This window comes from Urocitellus parryii, chromosome 12 (assembly GCF_045843805.1).
Source record: "Urocitellus parryii isolate mUroPar1 chromosome 12, mUroPar1.hap1, whole genome shotgun sequence".
In the NCBI taxonomy this organism is placed as follows: domain Eukaryota; kingdom Metazoa; phylum Chordata; class Mammalia; order Rodentia; family Sciuridae; genus Urocitellus; species Urocitellus parryii.
In genome coordinates this window covers 5,486,382-5,504,641 of record NC_135542.1, presented here as the reverse complement: position 1 = coordinate 5,504,641, position 18,260 = coordinate 5,486,382, and the positions used below count along the sequence as shown (strand labels likewise).

Sequence of the window (18,260 nt, the reverse complement as noted above, 5' to 3'; positions counted from 1 at the left end):
TTGAGATGTTAGGAAAAAGTCAGGCCATTTTTTTGATGAGCTGTGGGCCTATGTCATGGGCTCTTGAGAGAAGCCTGAGATTACCAGTACCTCCTGTGGGCTCATATCAGTTACAGAATTCCAGAATTATACATGTGCCTTTGGATAGAAAAGGAAATCACAGCAGTGTGTCTTAGTAAGCACAGTGTGCTAGAATTACAATAAACATGTAACAAGTTCTTCTTAATTTTCTAGATACGTTACATTGTCTTAAAGTGACATTACTCCAGAAGTATTGCTTAAAATAGAATGAGTTATTCTTTATTCTCCATGGGAATGGGAATGTATAGAAGAGTATGCTGTTTAAAAATAGGTGTGAATGAGTATGTGCTCTGTAACAAAATTGCATGATGCCATTTCTGTATAAAGTTGCTTAAATGAGTAATAAATACTGTTGATTTGAATTATTTGGTTATATTTTAGGATCTCAAACTCTTTCTACTCTTGTTTATTGTTCTTTTTTTTTTAAACAGGTGATATGAAGATATTAAAACTTAAAAAGATCCTGAGAACCCAAGTTTTTTTGTTTTGTTTTTGTCTAACGTAATTAAAATCCCAGTTAACGAAAAGGAATCTTGCTGTTGTCCATGCTGGCCTGGGCCTGAGTGATCCCCCTGCCTCAGATGCCAGAGTAGCTGGGATTTACAGGTGCACACCCCTGCCCACTTTCTTTTACTTTTAAACATGTTTAATGAAGAACCTTGTGGTGGTATTTAAGCCTCAACTCTTCTTTTTTTATAAGATACTTTCTAAATATAACTGTTATTATCTGTGAGCTATATATTTAAAAATAAATTTGAGGTACTGGGGATGGTAGAATGATTTGTCTATATGTGAGAGTCCCTGAGGTCAGTCCTCAGCACTGTGAAAGTGAAATAAATTTGAGATTCTTTCCTTTTTCAAATAAACAGTGTATGAGATCTTGATCCTCATTTGCAGCATTCATGTTTAAAAACTTGCCTACTTGGTATTTGTTTTTTAGGGTTTGGCTGGCTCCACTAAGCATAATCTGCTCTAGTGCCATCCATTTCCCTGCAAATTCCATGATTTTGTCATTTTTTAGTGCTGCGTAATACTCCATGGTGTATAACTGCCACATTTTTTAATCCATTCATCCATTGAAGGGCATCTGGGTTGGTTCCACAGTCTAGCTATTGTGAATTGTGCTGCTGTGAACATCGATGTGGCAGTATCCCTGTAGTACGCTCTCTTAAGGTCTTCAGGGAATAGACCAAGAAGGGCAATAACTGGGTCAAATGGTGGTTCCATTCCCAGCTTTCCCAGGAATCTCCATACTGCTTTCCAAATTGGCTGAACCAATTTGCTGTCCCACCAGCAATGTACAAGAGTACCCTTTTCCCCACATCCTCTCCAGCACTTGTTATTGTTTGACTTCATAATGGCTGCCAATCATACTGGAGATGGTATCTTAGGGTAGTTCTGATTTGCATTTCTCTGACTGCTAGAGATGGTGAGCATTTTTTCATGTATTTGTTGATTGATTATATGTCCTCCTCTGAGAAGTGTCTGTTCAGATCCTTGGCCCATTTGTTGAGTGGGTTATTTGTTGTCTTATTGTCTAATTTTTTGAGTTCTTTGTATACTCTGGATATTAAGGCTCTGTCTGAAGTGTGTCTTCTTTGATATAATGAGAGCAACTAAGAATAGAGCAGGGAGGAAGAGCAGGAAGAAAAGATTGATATTAAACAGACACGAGATGGGAGGGAAAGAGAGAGAAAAGGGGAATTGCATGGAAATGGAAAGAGACCCTCATTGTTATAAAAAACTACATAAAAGAGGTTGAGAGGGGAATTGGAAGGAAAAACAAGGAGAGAAATGAATTACAGTAGATGGGATAGAAAGAGAAGTTGGGGCGGGGGAGGGGGATAGTAGAGGATAGGAAAGGTAGCAGAATACAACAGTTACTAGTATGGCATTATGTAAAAAGGTGAATGTGTAACCGATGTGATTCTGCAATCTGTATTTGGGGTAAAAATGGGAGTTCATAACTCACTTGAAACTAATGTTTGAAATATGATATGTCAAGAGCTTTGTAAGGTTTTGAACAACCAATTTAAAAAAAAAAACGTTCCAGGTTTTCATACACAAAAGCCCTGAGTTGGTTTACTTTTATTTTTACTCTTGATGATTTGAACTGAATTTCCCTTATAGTCACCATGCAAATTTGAAGGGCTGGCCCTTAATATATAACAAAACTTGCCTACTCACTAAAATTCATTTGTAACCTGCAAATCATCACATACCGTTTTCAGGAGTCATTTTTAGTCATGCTTGGGTTGAAATTTTGAGTTGCCTGATACACAAGTTTGAGTGAGAGAACAATCTGCCTGTTTCAGCTGTCATAGTACAAGCAGGTGTTTTCCATGGTCTCTTTAGTACCAAATTTTTTTGTACTTTCGTTTCCAACTTCACTGTTTGTCCCCAAGCATGATGAAGAGCAAGACTATAATATGCTTTTAGGATAAAATATGTTAGATAAACTTTATTCAGGCATGAATTACAGTGCTGTATTGTTGACTTTTCAAGTTCAGTGCTAAATTTTGCTGGAATCAGAAGTTGCAAGGAATCTAAGTTGGGTTGTTTCTAACAATAGCTATCAGTCATTGAAATTGCAATTCCAAAGTGCTGTTTCAATAATGAACTGTTCTTTATCCAAGAATAGTTGGACCTAATCTGCAGAACTGTGATGCCCACTTTTAGGCCTTGAGAGAAATTGATGTTGTTTTTTAAATCATTTTACTTTTTGAGAAATTTGGCAAGCAAATTACAAAATTCATATGGAAATGCAGAGCACCTGAATAACCAATGTAAGTTAAAAGGAATAGAACTGAAGGACTCATGTTTCCTGAGTTAAAATTTTACAATAAACTGACATTAATGAAGATAATGTGATGTTGCCATAAAAATGGACATGTAGAAAAAATGGCACAGAATACAGAATTCAAAAATTGACCTACACATACATGAGCTGAGCAAAGGTGCCAAGGTAATTCAATGGTAAGGGATAGTGTTTCCAACAAATGGTGCTGAAATAATTGGAATTCCATATTAAAAAATAACAAAACCAAATTTCTTTGGTACTTGTTGCATCAAATAGAAAAATGACTTAAAAGTGATCAAGTGATACAGATAAAATATATGGATTTATGAATAGTAAAATACAGGATTCAGAATATAAAAATCTTTACAGCTCAAAGTAAGAGAAAGTGATGTTAAAATGTCCTAAAAATTCAGATATTGTATGAAGAAGTATAAAACTTGGTTCAAATGTTACAAAGCTCATTCTCTTACCATGATGAAATCAGAAATTACAAGAAAATTAGAAAATAATTTGAAATGAATGAAAATGAAAACATAAAACAATTCAAGTTATTCATAACATATTCTTTAACTATAATAATTAAATTAAAAATCAACACCAGAAAGATCTGAAATACTTCTAGATATTTGGAAACTAACATACTTCTGGAGACAGTTTATTGTTGTATGTTGTTTTTTAATCCAATTTGCCAGTCTATCTTGATTCATATGAGTTTAGGCCAAGTACATTCAGTGTTATTATTGAGAAGTGATTTTTATTCCCTGTCATTTTATTTCTGGTTTTTAACTTGAAATAGTTTCTCCTATGATTGGCTATTCTAGTGTTATTCCTCCCTCTGCTGGTTTTCACTTTTGTCATTTCTTCATGAAATGCCATACATATGTTTGTGGTGCAGGCTCTGCAGAGTTGTGAATGTTTTTAACTTTCTATAATTATTATTATGGAAGGTTTTTATATCATTGTCAATTCTGAAGCTTAATTTTACTGGGTATAGTATTCTTGGCTGGTATCTATTCTCTTTCAGAGCTTGGTGTGTGTGTGTGTGTTCCAAGACCACCTATCTTTGAGGGTCTGGGTTGAGAAATCAGCTGAGATTCAGATTGGTTTCTCTCTTAAGGTGACCTGTTGTTTGTCTCTGGCAGCCTTTAAAATTTTATTCTTATTCTGTATGTTAGACATTTTCATAATAATGTGCCTTAGTGTGGGTCTGTCTGTTGTAGTTTTTTATATTTGGGGTCCTTGTAAGCCTCCTGTGTTTGATTTTTCCATTTCCCAAACTATGTTTGGGAGTTTTTCTGGTATTATTTCATTGAAAAGATTGTGCTTCCTTTCATTTCCTTCATCCCAACAAATCTTAAATTTGGACTGAAGTTCAGGTTCATATTTCTTGGAAGTTCTGTTTATAGCGTCTTTAACATCTTTTCTCCATGTTCTACTTTAATTTCAAGATTATCTATTTTGTCTTCATTGCCTAAAACTGTCTTCCATGTGGTCTAGTTTGTTGGTGATGCTTTCCATTGAATTTTTAATTTGGTTTAATTCCTTCATTTCAAGGATTCTGCTTGATTTTTTTTTCAAAATCTCTCTTTATTGAAATGATCTTTCACTTCCTGTATTTTCTCCCTGATTTCACTCCTTACTTTTTTTTGTCCCTTTTCTCGCAGAGCAGTTTAACTATATACATTCTAAACTCCTCTGACATTTCTTCCACTGTGGCGTCAATAGATTCTGTTATTGGAGTATCTTGGTTTGTTTGGGTTAATTTGTTTCCTCACTTTTTTCATGTTGTTTGTGAGTCTACCCATTTAATAGTATGGATCTGAGGCATGGACTTGCCAAGTGTTGGATTAGAGGATAACTCCTATTGAACAGATTTCCCTGTAAATATGCTTTAGAAGTAGTTCAGTAAAAGGAATTTGTCATGATTTCTTGAAGTAAAAATGCATCAGATGACAGTTGGTAAAAAAAGAACTTTACTGGAAGGCACCGTTGTCCAAAGTGACATGAGGGGTGACACATGCACTGCCTGCTCTGGTACATCTCACACATCTACCCTGCCACAGACAGTTCCTAGGGGTGACACTCCCTCCCAAAGCCCTGTTTTTCCTTTAAAACAATACCAAAAAAAAAAAAAAAAATGCATTTTAGGGTAATAACAGAGGACATCTCAACAAAGAAAAAAAAAAACTAGGAAACAATATCACCTACTATAACGTTGTCCTAAGAGTTCCCGTGTTTTTAAGAGGCCCTCCAAACATTTGTTCTGCTACCTCTGGAGTTCCCATGACAAAGTTATATGCATGTCCTTGTTTCATACTGCTTAATGAGAAGTTGAGATACAATCAACTGCTCTTCACCATATGACAGTATCACAATTTCTTCAAAATGTCTTTGCTCTCATTGGATACTTTCAACACTGGAACCTTAGGAAAACTGGGTTCCTCATTTATCAGAAGCCTGTAGCTTGCCTTTGAAGCAAAAACAAGCACTTTGCTCTGTAATGCTAAAATTTCTTTTAAAAAATACACACCTCCTCTACTTTTTTTGCAGTAATTTGGGATAATTATTCCTCCTATGGAGTCATCAGCAAGACACTTAGAACATTTTGTGTCCAAGTTCTTACCAAAAATTCATCTATAGGAAAAAGTCATCCAGGAAAAGCAAAACTTTTGCTTTAAAGTAGATTAAAGTGTTGTTTATATGTATAAGACCAAGCAATCCACTGTTTTAAGTTTTAAAAACTAATCAATACAGTTGAACAACAAATTGGGTAGTTCTGGTGAGGTATTATTTTGACATTTTGGTCTCTGAAGGCGTTTCTCCAGTATCCAGTGTCTTCAACAACCGGAATAAGCCTGCGGCTTCTCGTATCCTACTGAATTCAATACAGAAGGCCTGCACTTCTATAAATAAGTCCTGCACATTAATAATTTTGTTACGGATCAAGGACTGAAGAAACACACACACAAGACGCACCAAACGATTCTGGAAGAAAAAGGAAAAAGTTTTAGTGTGCCCATCCTCTTAGCACCTATTTATAGAATTTATAAAAATTCCCATTACTCACCTGCATATATTTATCCTTAATTTGTTCACAAGTAGAGATGCAATTTGATATATAAAGGTGAATAAACTCAGGAGGTAGATCAACAGCTGTAGTCAATCTGTTTCATATAAGAAAATATGGGTTGTTATTTTATTTGCTAACATCAAAAGATACTATAAACCAACCAGGTGTAGTGGTGAATGCCTATAACCCCAGTGGCTGGTAAGTCTGACGCAAGAGGATTACAAGTTCAAAGCCAGCCTACGCAAACTAGTGTGGCCCTATAAAAATGGTAAAAAACCCTTGGGTTCCCTCCCCAATACCCATTAAAAAAAAAAAAAAACTGTTAACTATAAAATATATAAAGTTTCCTATGGTGGAAATTGCTGATACATAATCCAGTTTTCCAGTTGTAAGTATTCTTCAGCAAATAAACACAAGAACCACAGCCACTTATTTGTGGCACTTCTGTTTTTTAAGTCTATGCTTAGCATTATGCAATGCAATTAGTCATTAATGACTTATTTGAGCATTATGTTCCCAAGGGTTCCTGGCTGAATCATAAGTCATGGTTCTTATCTCTTATACGCACCAACAACCTGAGCAGTTACTGTGTTCATTTAACACTCAGGAAGCTCTATTACATATAGCTGCCCAGAGGCAGTATGTCTGAGAAGTGTAAATCTGCATGCAAACAGTTCAACATATCACCAAATGCCAAAATGAGGGGAAGGTAAAAAGACTTGGAAAAAGCCATAAAAGGACAAATGACTTAACCCTAAGGAGAGAAGCCTTCCTGAAAGGAACTGGCATTATTAGCAGAACATGTTAGGAAGTACTGCAGGGAAGACCTGGCTGTGATGTAACAAGAGCATGAATCTGAGTTTGTAGTCTTAAAGCCCAAGGCCAGTAATTTTAAGTACTGTGTAGAATGTTTGAAGAACAGAGAAATAAAAATGGTACGGGGGATAGGACTTCCATTTTCAGCTCTGTTCAGTCTGGGAAACCCTAGGCCACGTTAGGGTTTGCTATTGCAAAGTCTGCTAGGCTAACTATAAATTTCTAAAATAAAATTAATAATACATTCTAAACTTATTTGACCTTGAAACTTCTTTCTTTTAGGGCACCAAGGAACTAGTGCTCCAAGGAAACAGTGCCCTAGCCACTATACTCACTTGAGATTTTTATAAATAACCGAGTATGTTCCATGCTCAAGGGTAATGCATTATGATGGGGGGTGGGGGGGGGCGAACAAAAACAGTAACTTGTCCTTGAAATTCCAAGACACTAGGGAGATAGAATCCTATTGATAACAAAATACAGTCATTCCTGGACTAAGCGCCAAATGTCTGGTAGAGACACTAACTGCTACGAGAATGCTATGAACACAGCTCAGTCCAAAAGACGATTCAACCACTGAATGAAGAATAAAGAGGCTTGAAGAAGAGGAGGCAACTGACTAGTTTTGGAAACTTCATTCTTCTCTTCCCCTCCTATCCCTTAAAGGGCACTCTACATGCATACGCTTGCTCAGCTGCCACCAATTTAGTAACACATTCTTTAGTTCAAATAAGATTAAAATAATGTCCAACTTTAAAGGACACATCCATTAGTTTCAGATTTTTAAAGTCTCCAACTTACAAAATGGTGTTCCAAGATGTGCTCTTAGTTGCCTAGCACTCAGAATGGAGTTCCGCAAGAGTAGAAGGACCATATAATTTGTCATCCAAACAAGACACCAGATGAAAGGGAGCTCAGACTATGAAGCCTAAATCAGTGTCTCCAGTAGACCAGGATCTACTATTTTATTAAGTAAACAACCTAATAAAATAGTAAGATCCCAAGCTAAACCCCTCAAACACATTTAATTCATAATATACCTAAAATATAATGGTAAAGGAAAATTAAGATTAAACAATAACATAGAGCACATCTAGAAGGGAATACATGTTTCCTTGATGGTCAGTGACAACAGAGTAAGGAAAAACATACAGCTGAGAGAAGAACACAAGGAATCTCCATGACAGCATGCTTAGAATTCTCAGTTCTTTTTTTTTTTTTTTCAATAAAATTCTGGTTTATTGTTGGACAACTTTGTTTCACAAATACATTAAAAAGGCCAAAAATATAAACAGCAACTTCACAGACAAAAAAAGGGGAAAAAAAAGAAACCTTTTTATCTTTGGCCTTTTAAACCACCTCATACAAACCAATTACTTATAGTACAATTAAAGTACAAGCACAAAAAAAGTTACTGGGATGCTCAGAATAAATTGTTTTTCTGTTTTTTTTTTTTTTTTTTTTTTCCCTTCTCCTTTGAGATTATAATGAACATGGTCACACCACAAGTAAAGTCAGAAGTAGGGCAGAGAATGCTCCAAAGGCTGGTTTGGTCATCCAAGTTCATTAAAAATGGCTGACCCCCAACAATATGTACAAAAATATAAAATGTAAATAAAAAATACAAGTTTTTCTTTTTTTTTTTTTTTAAGGAAAAAAAAAAGCAGGGCCTTGAAAAGTTTTGGTTCTTTTTTTCCTCCCCTGTTGCAGATTCACATTGTGGTTTTGATTAAGTGATGGAGAGCACTTGGTGGGCCTCTCAATGACAACCACCTTTCGATTCTGACAGGAAGTGGAGGGTGAATAGGTCCCAGTGGCCCTTTAACTTTTCCTTTTTTACTATCTAGTCATCTTCATCGGCCTTCTGCTTTTTGGTATCAACGTAATCAATCTTGTCATTTTCAGCTGCCCATTTGCCCACAGCTGCCTCAGCCTCCTCATCTTTAACTCCATCCTGTTCCTCACCATCCTCTTCCTCTTCTTCATCTACCTCATTGTCAGCCTCCAGCTCCCCATTTTCCTCACTAGTACTCTCATTTAAGGGGTGTTTCTTTCATTTTCTGCCTCTTCCATTAAGTCTCGGAGCTAGTGCCCATGGCCAGTGTCTGACTGGTAGGGCACACTGGTGATCTGATGCAGTGGTTAAAAGGAAACTAGTGTTCAGGGACTCTGGCAGTAAAGCTGTTGGAGTCCATACTAGTGGAGGTGGTTGAAGCGAGTGGGGAGCTGCACCCATGAACAATGCAAAGATAGTTTTTCAGGGCAGCCAATGGGGGCTGTCAGTATTAGGCCCTCCTGCCAACATCAATTTAGTACTTTCCCATATTAACAGCTGTTAAATTTCTAAGAAAAAAGTCCCTAATATCTATATTTATATAAGGGTAACAAATACTGTATAGGGAAGTAAGTTTAAGCAATTATATTTCATTCATGCTTCTATTAACATGAAATATGTTGAAATCCAACCCTCAAATTTCTTATTAATGGATGCTAAATTCACATGCAGTAAACACTGAGGCTCAGATTACTTCTGAAGTGGTTTATCTTAGGCAACAATCAATATCTGGGGAAAAAACATTATACAGCTTTTTGTAGCAGCTTCTCTTTCCTGGACATTTAATCATTTATAACCCCACATATTAGCTCAAATATGAAAACTTACCGATTTACGACTTCCATTGAATGTAAAGACATGTCCATATTGACCAGGACAGAGAAATACTCAGTGATCTGGCTTGACTGCATTAATTTCAGCAACATTTCTATTGCAACTAGAGGGTTGTTTTCCACTAGGTCTGGAAGTTTGGCTGGAGTGAGGCCAATATGATAAACAAGTTTGGGATCTTTTTCTAATTCACCAAGGAGCTAAGGAAAAAAAAAAAGAGATTTTTAAATCAAACTGGAAATTGTTTTTCCTTCATACAAAGTTGTTTTACACAAAAAAGGTATAGGGCTGGGGATGTGGCTCAAGCAGTAGCGTGCTCGCCTGGCATGCGTGCGGCCCGGGTTCGATCCTCTGCACCACATACCAACAAAGATGTTGTGTCCGCCGAGAACTAAAAAATAAATATTAAAAAAATTCTCTCTCTCTCTCTCTCTCTCCCCCCTCTCTCTCCTCTCTCACTCTCTCTTTAAAAAAATAAAATAAAATTTCTCTTAAAATTCGTGTTATTTTAAAAAAAAAAAAAAAGGTATAAAACTCATGTTCACCAATTTCATAAATTTCTACCCTCAAACTGATGGTCCTCATGTCTTAATACTGTAAGGATACTAAAATACAAACATTCAAGACAGCTTGTAAATTGGCTAGTGTTTCCTTCTAGACATGAAAGCAGACTCAATACTGTCTGGTTGGATAGGATCTTGTCTTATCATCCTAAGTCCTTTGTAGTTTTTTTTTTTTTTTCCTTGCAGTACACAGGGGATTTATTTTAGGGACACTGTACCACTGAGCTACATCCCCAGCCCTTTTTATTTTGAGACAGAGTGTTGCTAAATTGCCAGGGTTGGCCTTAAACTTGTGATCCTCCTGCTTCAGCCTTCTGAGTAGCTGGGGTAACAGGTATGTACCCTGCTCAGAAATAATCTTAATCACCAATTTGGTCTCCAAAAAGCACAAACCACAGAGAATTAATGAACATCAGAAATAATGCCTGTCCTGCTGTACCCTACCCAGACGGAGAATGGAAATACCCAAGGAGCGGGGCAGGATGCATTGCAAGTCACACCTACATTTTGCAATTTCAAGAGGTTTCCTCAAAAACACTGTTTTCAGGCCTGGGAACACAGCTCAATGGTGGGGTGTTTGCCTAGCATGTATAAGGTCTTGGGTTCCATCTCAACAACAAAATAAAATTTGGAGGTGCCGAATAAGCACTTTTTCCTTGCAATTTTATATGCTTTTACTTGTCTACTTGAATGTTACCCAGTGAACTGTGTTTCAGAATGATCTACACAAAAGGAACTACAAACAACTCTTAAATGACATTGAAAATACTTTTGATGATGAACTGAATTGGAGATGTCATTATCTCCCCTACTAGCTCTAACTTGGAAGTGTGCAAACTGAATAAAATTCATCAAAGAGAAACCTCCCACAATCTTGTCTTGCCCCTGGGGTAGCAAGCAATATTTTTAATCTCAAATCTATCACTAGTGAGCTATGTACTGGGGGCTAGTTCACCTTCTCTGGGCCATTTCTCCCTCTATAAGATGTTAATAATTCTACTTACCTCAGAGGTAAATGAAATTACTCCACTCAAAAGAGCTACTGTCCAGTTTTAATGCAAAGATGTATATAAAATGCACAGCTGGTACAGAGCAGGAGCACAGTGCCAAAAAGTGAGGCCTCTCCTACCTCACCTCTGTCAAAGACAAACTCATCATTAAGTTGAAACATTTTCAGTCACCTGACTTCTTGCCCTACCACAGCGAAATGACCAAAAGGGAAAGGGTAAAACAAAGCCTCAGAGATCCAAAAACCTTTGAGACTTGTTATTGCTAACTCATGTTGTCAATTTCAGTGTACTGCTCATTTATCACCTTATGAAAAACAAACTCATGATGGATTAAAACTAAAACATGGAACACACACATACCTGTGTTTGTTGGGGAGAAGATAAGGGGCTTTTGAAGGCTTTTGCCATAATTCGCTTGATCTCCACACCAGTGCTATTCTTAACACACATAGATTTATCCCACTGAATAGCATGGTCAGGCTCTGTAGGATTGAGCCAAGCCAGTTCATCCTCACAAATGTGGAGTGGAGGTGGCGGACGGATGAATTCTGGCCGAAAATGGCCTATAATGAGAGTAGTGATATTCAAATGACTGTCAGTGAGCTAATGTGACACACCACACATAAATTTTACTTTATGAAGTACACAAATGCCTCCTTTAAAAAGATAACATGATAAAACTCTCACACTTCAAAATCTGAAGCAGGAATGATTCAGAAAGTCAGATTTCATCCAGAATACAAATAAGAACATGAAAAACCAATGTAGCAGCATGATGCCAGACACACCTATTACTTTTTGGAGAAGAAAGCAGGGCTATGAGCAACACTTCTAATTCACACATGACTACCATTCAAGACACAACTCTTAGAGTGGTACATTTTTCAATGGAAAGATGAAATACTATTCATCTTCACTCATTCTTCTCTTAATTGCCACTAATAATCTGTTCATGGACCCCTATGATTTGTACAAGTTTTAGCTTTACATTTAATAACTCTGAAGTGACAAATTATGTATGGTGAAATGACAAAATAGGAAAAGTATTGGTTGACATTTTCAAATGAATCGAGTCTTTCATGAATCTTCAAATTCACAAATACCATTTTCATTTCATAAAACAGGAAAATGAAGTGAGTATATTTAACTATTTTATAAAACAGGGTAGACCTGTAAGTTACACACTCACTAAAATAAACTCTGGCTAGATTTCTGCTGAACCTATGTCACACATCACTTTGGTTTTCCCATAGGGCAAAGGTGGCTTATTCTCTTATGCATCCTAGTCCCTATCAAATTGGGGATTATGCTATCCAGTTTGTTGCCAAAGACTGTTTTCTGGCTACAAAACTGACACACATCTTGCTGCCCAAGGACTGGTATCTGAATCCCTCTTCAGACCACTTATGAAAATAAACAGTCTAACACTTCATGAGAAGTGCTACTTATGTGAGGAGGAAATGCCTGGTGAGTGGTCGGACTCACTTATTATGAGTGATGTGCTCTTCAGATACCGTCCTGGAGGCTCATCCAATTCAAAGTTGTGCCTGAGCAAATACTACACATAAATCATTATGTGGCATGGATCTTTAGGCCCACTTGTGACTAGATAAAACTTCAAATATTAAACCCACTTATGCCAAATATATACTATAAACCAAATGGTATGACGAGTCAGTGTAAGTTTCAAACTAATGGTGGCACTGTAATCTGGAGAATATGTTCTCATCCCGAAGCAGAAAACTTGCCTTCATCACTCAAACATGGAGGCCTGTCAAACCAAAAGGTGCAGCTCTATTACTTCAAATTCAGTAAGCGCTTCCTTTGAATTAAAGTAAATTAAAAGCTGTAAAATCAGTAAAACTTTAAAGTGGAGAAGGTAATGGTAATAAATAGACTGATTTCAGTAAAATCAGAGAATTTATATCTTCAAGATGTAAGATATGTAAATCAAGCTGTATGTAACTCTTTTAAAGAAGAAACTAATTTTCACTGAGCTCTCTATAGATACTTTCCTAGAAGTTTTATATTAAACTAAAGTTAAAGTAGTAATGAAAATAACAAGATGTCTCAAAAACTTGAAAAGTTTCAGTGAATGCTGATAAAATAAAACCAAGAATATAAAATTAATCTCTATATACCTACTTTCAATAGGTGGTTTTGGTCCACTGACTAAAGATTCTGTGATCCGGGAGGCAACTGAGCTGTCAAATCCAGAATTAGAAGAATCCGGGTCTGGATCACTGAGAATACTAGGGAAGCTGGCTTTACTTTGAGTTGGCAGTTCAGACTGGCGTTCTAAAAGAGGTTAAAATGGGAGATGTTTAAAAATTGAGGACATCAGGAGGAAGAGTGAAAGGACAAGCTACTAAGGGGTAAAGCCACTTGCTTTTTACAACATAAAAAAAATGGCCAGATTATATGTGAGTGTGTGTATATACATACACAAAATATATTTTTTTAATTCCTACATTTCAATTATATCAGCTGGGCATGGTGGCACATTCCTATAATCCCAGCAGCTTGGGAGGCTGAAGCAGGAGGATTATGAGTTCAAAGCCAACCTCAGCAACAAAGTGAGGTCCTAAGCAACTCAGTGAGACCCTGTCACTAAAATATAATACAATAGGGCTAGGGATGTGGCTCAGTGGTCCAGTGCCCCTGGATTCACTCTCCAGTACCCACCCCCCCAAAAAAATGCCTTAGACATGACCCAATTGTCTCCTTAATAAAAAAAAAAAAATGCTAACAAAATTACCCTGATGCATTTTTTTAATCCAAACTACAGAAGTACAAAAAGTTATTAGAAAACAGGCTATTGTTCAAGATGTAAGAAAAAATTTTTCAGTTGGCAAATTGTCAACTAATTGGTGGGTTTTTAATAAAATTTATTTAATGAACACTGTCATTGTTAAAGGGTAAATCTTCTCTTTGTAGTCACTAATGTTTAACTTGCCTGCTTTTTTTTTCCCCGTAAATTAAGAAAGCACAAACTGCTGGGTGTGGTGGCACATGCAAGCCTGTAATCCCAGCTACTAGGGAGGCTAAGGCAGGAGGCTTGCAAGTTTGAGGTCCACCTGAGCAACTTAGTGAGATTGTCTAAAAATAAAATTTAAAAAGAACTAGTGGATATAGCTCAGAGGTAGAGGAACCCTGGGTTCAATTCCTAGTAGTAAGAGGAAAAATACCCTACATCATCCACAAATACACCTTTGGTCTATAGATCCTACTGAAAAACATCTCTACTTCAAGACTGCAGAGATGATCTGTGTAGCTAGCTCCAAAACAACAAGGTATGCTTGCTTCTTTTTACATTGAGGGAGAATGGATAGATGATCGAAGGCATATATTTAGAATCCAGTACTGAAACTACTTTAAAATGAAAGGTAACTAACCCTTTTCACAATGAAGATTACAAAGACCTTTGTTTTAAGTAGAATATCTCAAAAACAGACAAAAATGCTCAAACTTCCAATTCTTCCTTACCAGCCAAAGCTAACTGAAGCCCACTAATGTCCACAGACTGGCCCATGTTTCCGACATCCATCAAAGCGATCTGGCGAGGTGTCTTTTTGAAGAGTTCCCTTGGGGGTGCCAGCATGAGCTGGGAAAGAAAAAACTTTTCTGGCGGAGTTATAGGAGGTAAAAATCCTGTAAACAAAGATGTACAATGATTTCTCTTATGGTTACTTTTAAAAAGTAACTCAGATCCAGTAAAATTAGTATTTGCTACTTGTCACTGCAACCTACAAATTTTTATAAACTAAATTATAACTGAATTTAGGTTAATGAAATATATACCTCTGTGAACTCCGTAATTAGTTAAGCCTCTGGAAATTCTATGATTTGTGGTACTATTATCAAAAAAATATATTTCTGTAACTATTAAAAACTTTGCTTTCTAAGTCCCTCAATTCCTGTAAAGACCAAAGCTTATATATGCAAACAAAAACAGATATAAACACTATAATGTTCTGAAGTGCTTCCTAAGACTGACTGTGCAGAAGCTAAAGAGACAGGGGAAGCAAATTCATCAGTAGTAACATACCTGCTTCAGTACACAGTGCAACTTTACCATCTCCACAAGACTGAAGGTTCTCTTTTGTCCATATTCAACTGCTCCCCAAGCCTTATCTATCAACTATTGATATCTTACAATGTCCCCAGTCTGCATTCCCTCAGCTCCAGTCCCCCCTCTCTTGCCTGAACTACAGGACAGTCTGTCTGATTTCCTTAGCTCCCAATTTTCTATAACTCTCTTCTTTATTGGCTTCAGTCAACCTTGCACCATCCCAGTTTTGACCCCTGTTAATCCACCATTCATGCCCCACCTTGCCATTTAATTCTATTTCTAGAATACAAACCTATCATACTACTTGACCAGTTCACATACATAAAATTAACCCCAAACTTCTACATCATTATAAAACACTTCATAATCTAGTCACCACCCACCTTCCTAATCTTACCTCTTGATTACCCTCCCATTCATGTAACCTACTCCAGGTAGACAAAATTTCAGCTTCTCTGTATAGACCTAATTCTTTAACAATAACCTGGCAGGGCCACATTCTTCCCTTCTACCTGCATCCCTAATTAACATACAGCAAAGATATCACACTTTTCCTCTGGGAATCTTTCCAGTTCTGAAGGTTGTTTCTTTGTGCTACTTGCATCTTTTTTTTTTTTTTTTGACACCTAGTACAGCCTTACCATGCTGATATTGACCTGTCTTTATGTTCTCCCAACCAGACGGCAAATCTGTTGATTTTGGGAAGCCACCCTTCTTACTTCCAAATACATTGTCTGTCCTACCTCAAAATCATTTGAAAAGATTTTTAACTTTTTAAAAACTATGCCCATTAGATGCTTACCCTAAATGTACAAGAGAAGCACTAAGACTGGAGCTCTGGTAATAACATTTCCTCTTCTGTGTAATTTAAGCATTATCCCTACCTATTTGAATAAAGATGACAATAAGTAAGTGCTGTAATGCACACTTGTGATTCCAACTACCGAGGATGCTGAGGCAAAAAGATCCAGAGTTTCAGATCCATCTCAAAAAATATATTAGTGACAATAACGAGTAATACTTTTCACAGGTACTTTTATTCTTCATAACTACACTACCAGTTAGGAATTATTAGAATCTGAATTTTATTATTGAGAAAACTGAGGCCTGGAGATTACATCCTGGGGATTCCTTTCCTGGCAACTACCTCCCCTCCTGTTTACAACGCAGTGTAGGAACAAGGTGTAGGTTTAGACATGTATTTGATGATGGGGTTCTACATAACACACCCTTCAGAATTCAAAGGGTTTCTGACCTAAATCCCACACTGTCCCCATTCCCCATGACAAACATTCTGATGTGGCATTCACTTTCTGGGCAGTCACAAACTTCCCCAACACAAAGGCTGCCCTTCTTAGATGAGGATAGTGCAGGAAGGCATCCAAAAATGTTTGAGATTCAGAAAGGCTGCAAGCAAGAACACCTTGTTTCCTTAGCCTGCATGAAGCCCGGGGTTTGATCCCCAGTACCGCAGAAATTTAAAAATGCAGCCTGGCACCTACTTAACCTACGTCTCATCTCACCCATGCTGCACAAGCATACTTTCTACATCATGCAAAACATGCGTTTTGTAACAAAGCCCGTAAACTTGAGACAACCTTCTATCCCCTACCCTCACCACATCACAGCAGTGCAAGGAAGGCAGCTGTAAGGTCCTTAACATGCTGCCTGATGTGTATTTTCGTCCAACAACTTTTTTGGGTTCTTAATATGGACTTGTTTACTCCTCTGAGACTTACAAACGGGGACAGATCCATGGTGTCACTACAGGTCTAACTATACACATCTCCAGACGGCCTTTAGAAAGATGGACCTTATTTGAGGACCTGAATGGCTGGATGGCCTGTACAGAGGAGACCAATCATCCTCGGTGCCAGGAATTCGCCATGAATCTGTAATTCGGCTACACCTGGATTCCTGCTCTGGTGGGTGGGCGGGCTGCAGAAGCGCAGACGGGGAGCTGCCCAGTCTAAGTCTCCGCACCGCCCACCCGGCTCCGGGAGGTACCTGAGAGCGGCGGCCGGTCGGGCTCCTGGCCGCCGCGGGCGGGCGGCGAGGGGTTGAGGAGGTGCGCGAAGCTGGCGGCGAAGGGGTTGGCTGCGAGCGGCTCGGTGCGGTACATCTCCCAGAGCAGGTAGAGCGCGGTGAGGCGCTGCGCCGCGCTGGGCAGCAGGTCCGGCTGCTGCAGCAGCATCACCAGCACCGAGCCCAGGCGGAAGTGGTCGGCCTTGCTGAAGTAGTGGTGGAAGGCGGTGGACAGGCCCTCGAAGGTGCTGCCGCCGCCCGCCTCCTCGGAGATGATGCTCAGCAGGCTCGAGAGCTCCTTCGGGGTCAGGCTCATCCTGCCCGCGGGGCCGCCGGGGCCTCCGCTGCCCGGCCCGGGGCCGCCTGCTCCGCCTCTGCCGCCGCCGCCGCCGCCGCCGGAGCCCCCCGGGCCGCTCCTGAACGTCGCTGCTTCCCGGGCTCCCCTTTGCTCCGCGGCGGTGAGAAGCCGGCCAGACGCCGCGCCTGCCCCGCCGCCGGGCATCAACCTCGCTCGCCTGCCCTGCTTCCCGGCCCGAGTGGCCCTGGCACCGGCTCGCTCCGTCCCCGCGACCGTAAAGCGCGCTGTGACACGACAGTGTCGCAAACAAAACACGCCACGGAAGCTGGAGGGCCGCGAGGAAGATGGCCCAGCGCCCAGCGAAAGAGAGGCTGAGGGAGCCGGGCCCAGCCGAGCCTCCGGAGACGCGGGTGGGCGGGGCGACAGGGCGGAAGTTGAGGCGGGGCCAGAGGGAGGGAGGGGCTGGCGCCGCGAGGCGGGGCTCGGCAGTTTTTCTGCGGGGTCTTTTTATTTTTTTAATTTTTAAAATTAATTCATTCATTAATTTTGTTTAGGTATCTGTGACAGCAGAACGTATCTATGACAATGAACAGCAGATTCGTTGTACATGATTTGAATGCAACGTGTCATTCCTCTGTTCGTACACGAGGTAGCCTCGCGTCCTAAGTGCAGTCCCACGGGTCCCCAGGGTGACTGCCCCTCTCATGGCAACACGACTGGCAACCCCGGTGGGTTTGGGCGCCTGACGTCCTCAGTAAATTTTGGCTACCTTGTTTTTTGTGAAATGCATCTTAGGTGCTAGTTTTCTCAATATGACATTCGTGGTAAAATTATTGTAAATGCAAATAACTGAAGACGCT

The 18,260-nt window shown here is 39.1% G+C and overlaps 2 protein-coding genes across 3 annotated transcripts in view; one reads left to right on the top strand and one right to left on the bottom strand.

Moving 5' to 3' along the window:
• Positions 1 to 901, top strand: part of Rnf149 (ring finger protein 149) — a 32,719-nt gene extending 31,818 nt beyond the window's left edge. For both annotated transcript variants that reach the window (XR_003302573.2, XR_013342283.1), the window contains one exon: positions 513 to 901. The gene's annotated coding sequence lies outside the window, so the exon portion shown is untranslated. The remainder of the gene's footprint in view (positions 1 to 512) is intronic.
• Positions 902 to 3,515: 2,614 nt separating this feature from the next.
• Cnot11 (CCR4-NOT transcription complex subunit 11) lies at positions 3,516 to 17,770 on the bottom strand. Its single transcript, XM_026408617.2, has 7 exons — positions 17,085 to 17,770; positions 14,492 to 14,656; positions 13,151 to 13,303; positions 11,366 to 11,568; positions 9,430 to 9,632; positions 5,949 to 6,045; positions 3,516 to 5,866 (listed from the first exon to the last, which is right to left on the bottom strand). Exons 1-7 carry the CDS (start codon positions 17,602 to 17,604, stop codon positions 5,669 to 5,671), a joined length of 1,539 nt encoding a protein of 512 aa, XP_026264402.2. The 5' UTR covers positions 17,605 to 17,770; the 3' UTR covers positions 3,516 to 5,668.
• Positions 17,771 to 18,260: the final 490 nt, after the last annotated feature.

Coding starts and splice junctions, on each gene's coding strand:
- Cnot11 (XM_026408617.2), bottom strand. CDS start 17,604: ATGCCCGGCGGCGGGGCAGGCGCGGCGTCTGGCCGGCTTCTCACCGCC. Junction 9,633..11,365: donor CTTCTCCCCAACAAACACAG/GTATGTGTGTGT, acceptor TTTTTTCCTTAG/CTCCTTGGTGAATTAGAAAA. Junction 5,867..5,948: donor TTAAGGATAAATATATGCAG/GTGAGTAATGGG, acceptor TTTTTCTTCCAG/AATCGTTTGGTGCGTCTTGT.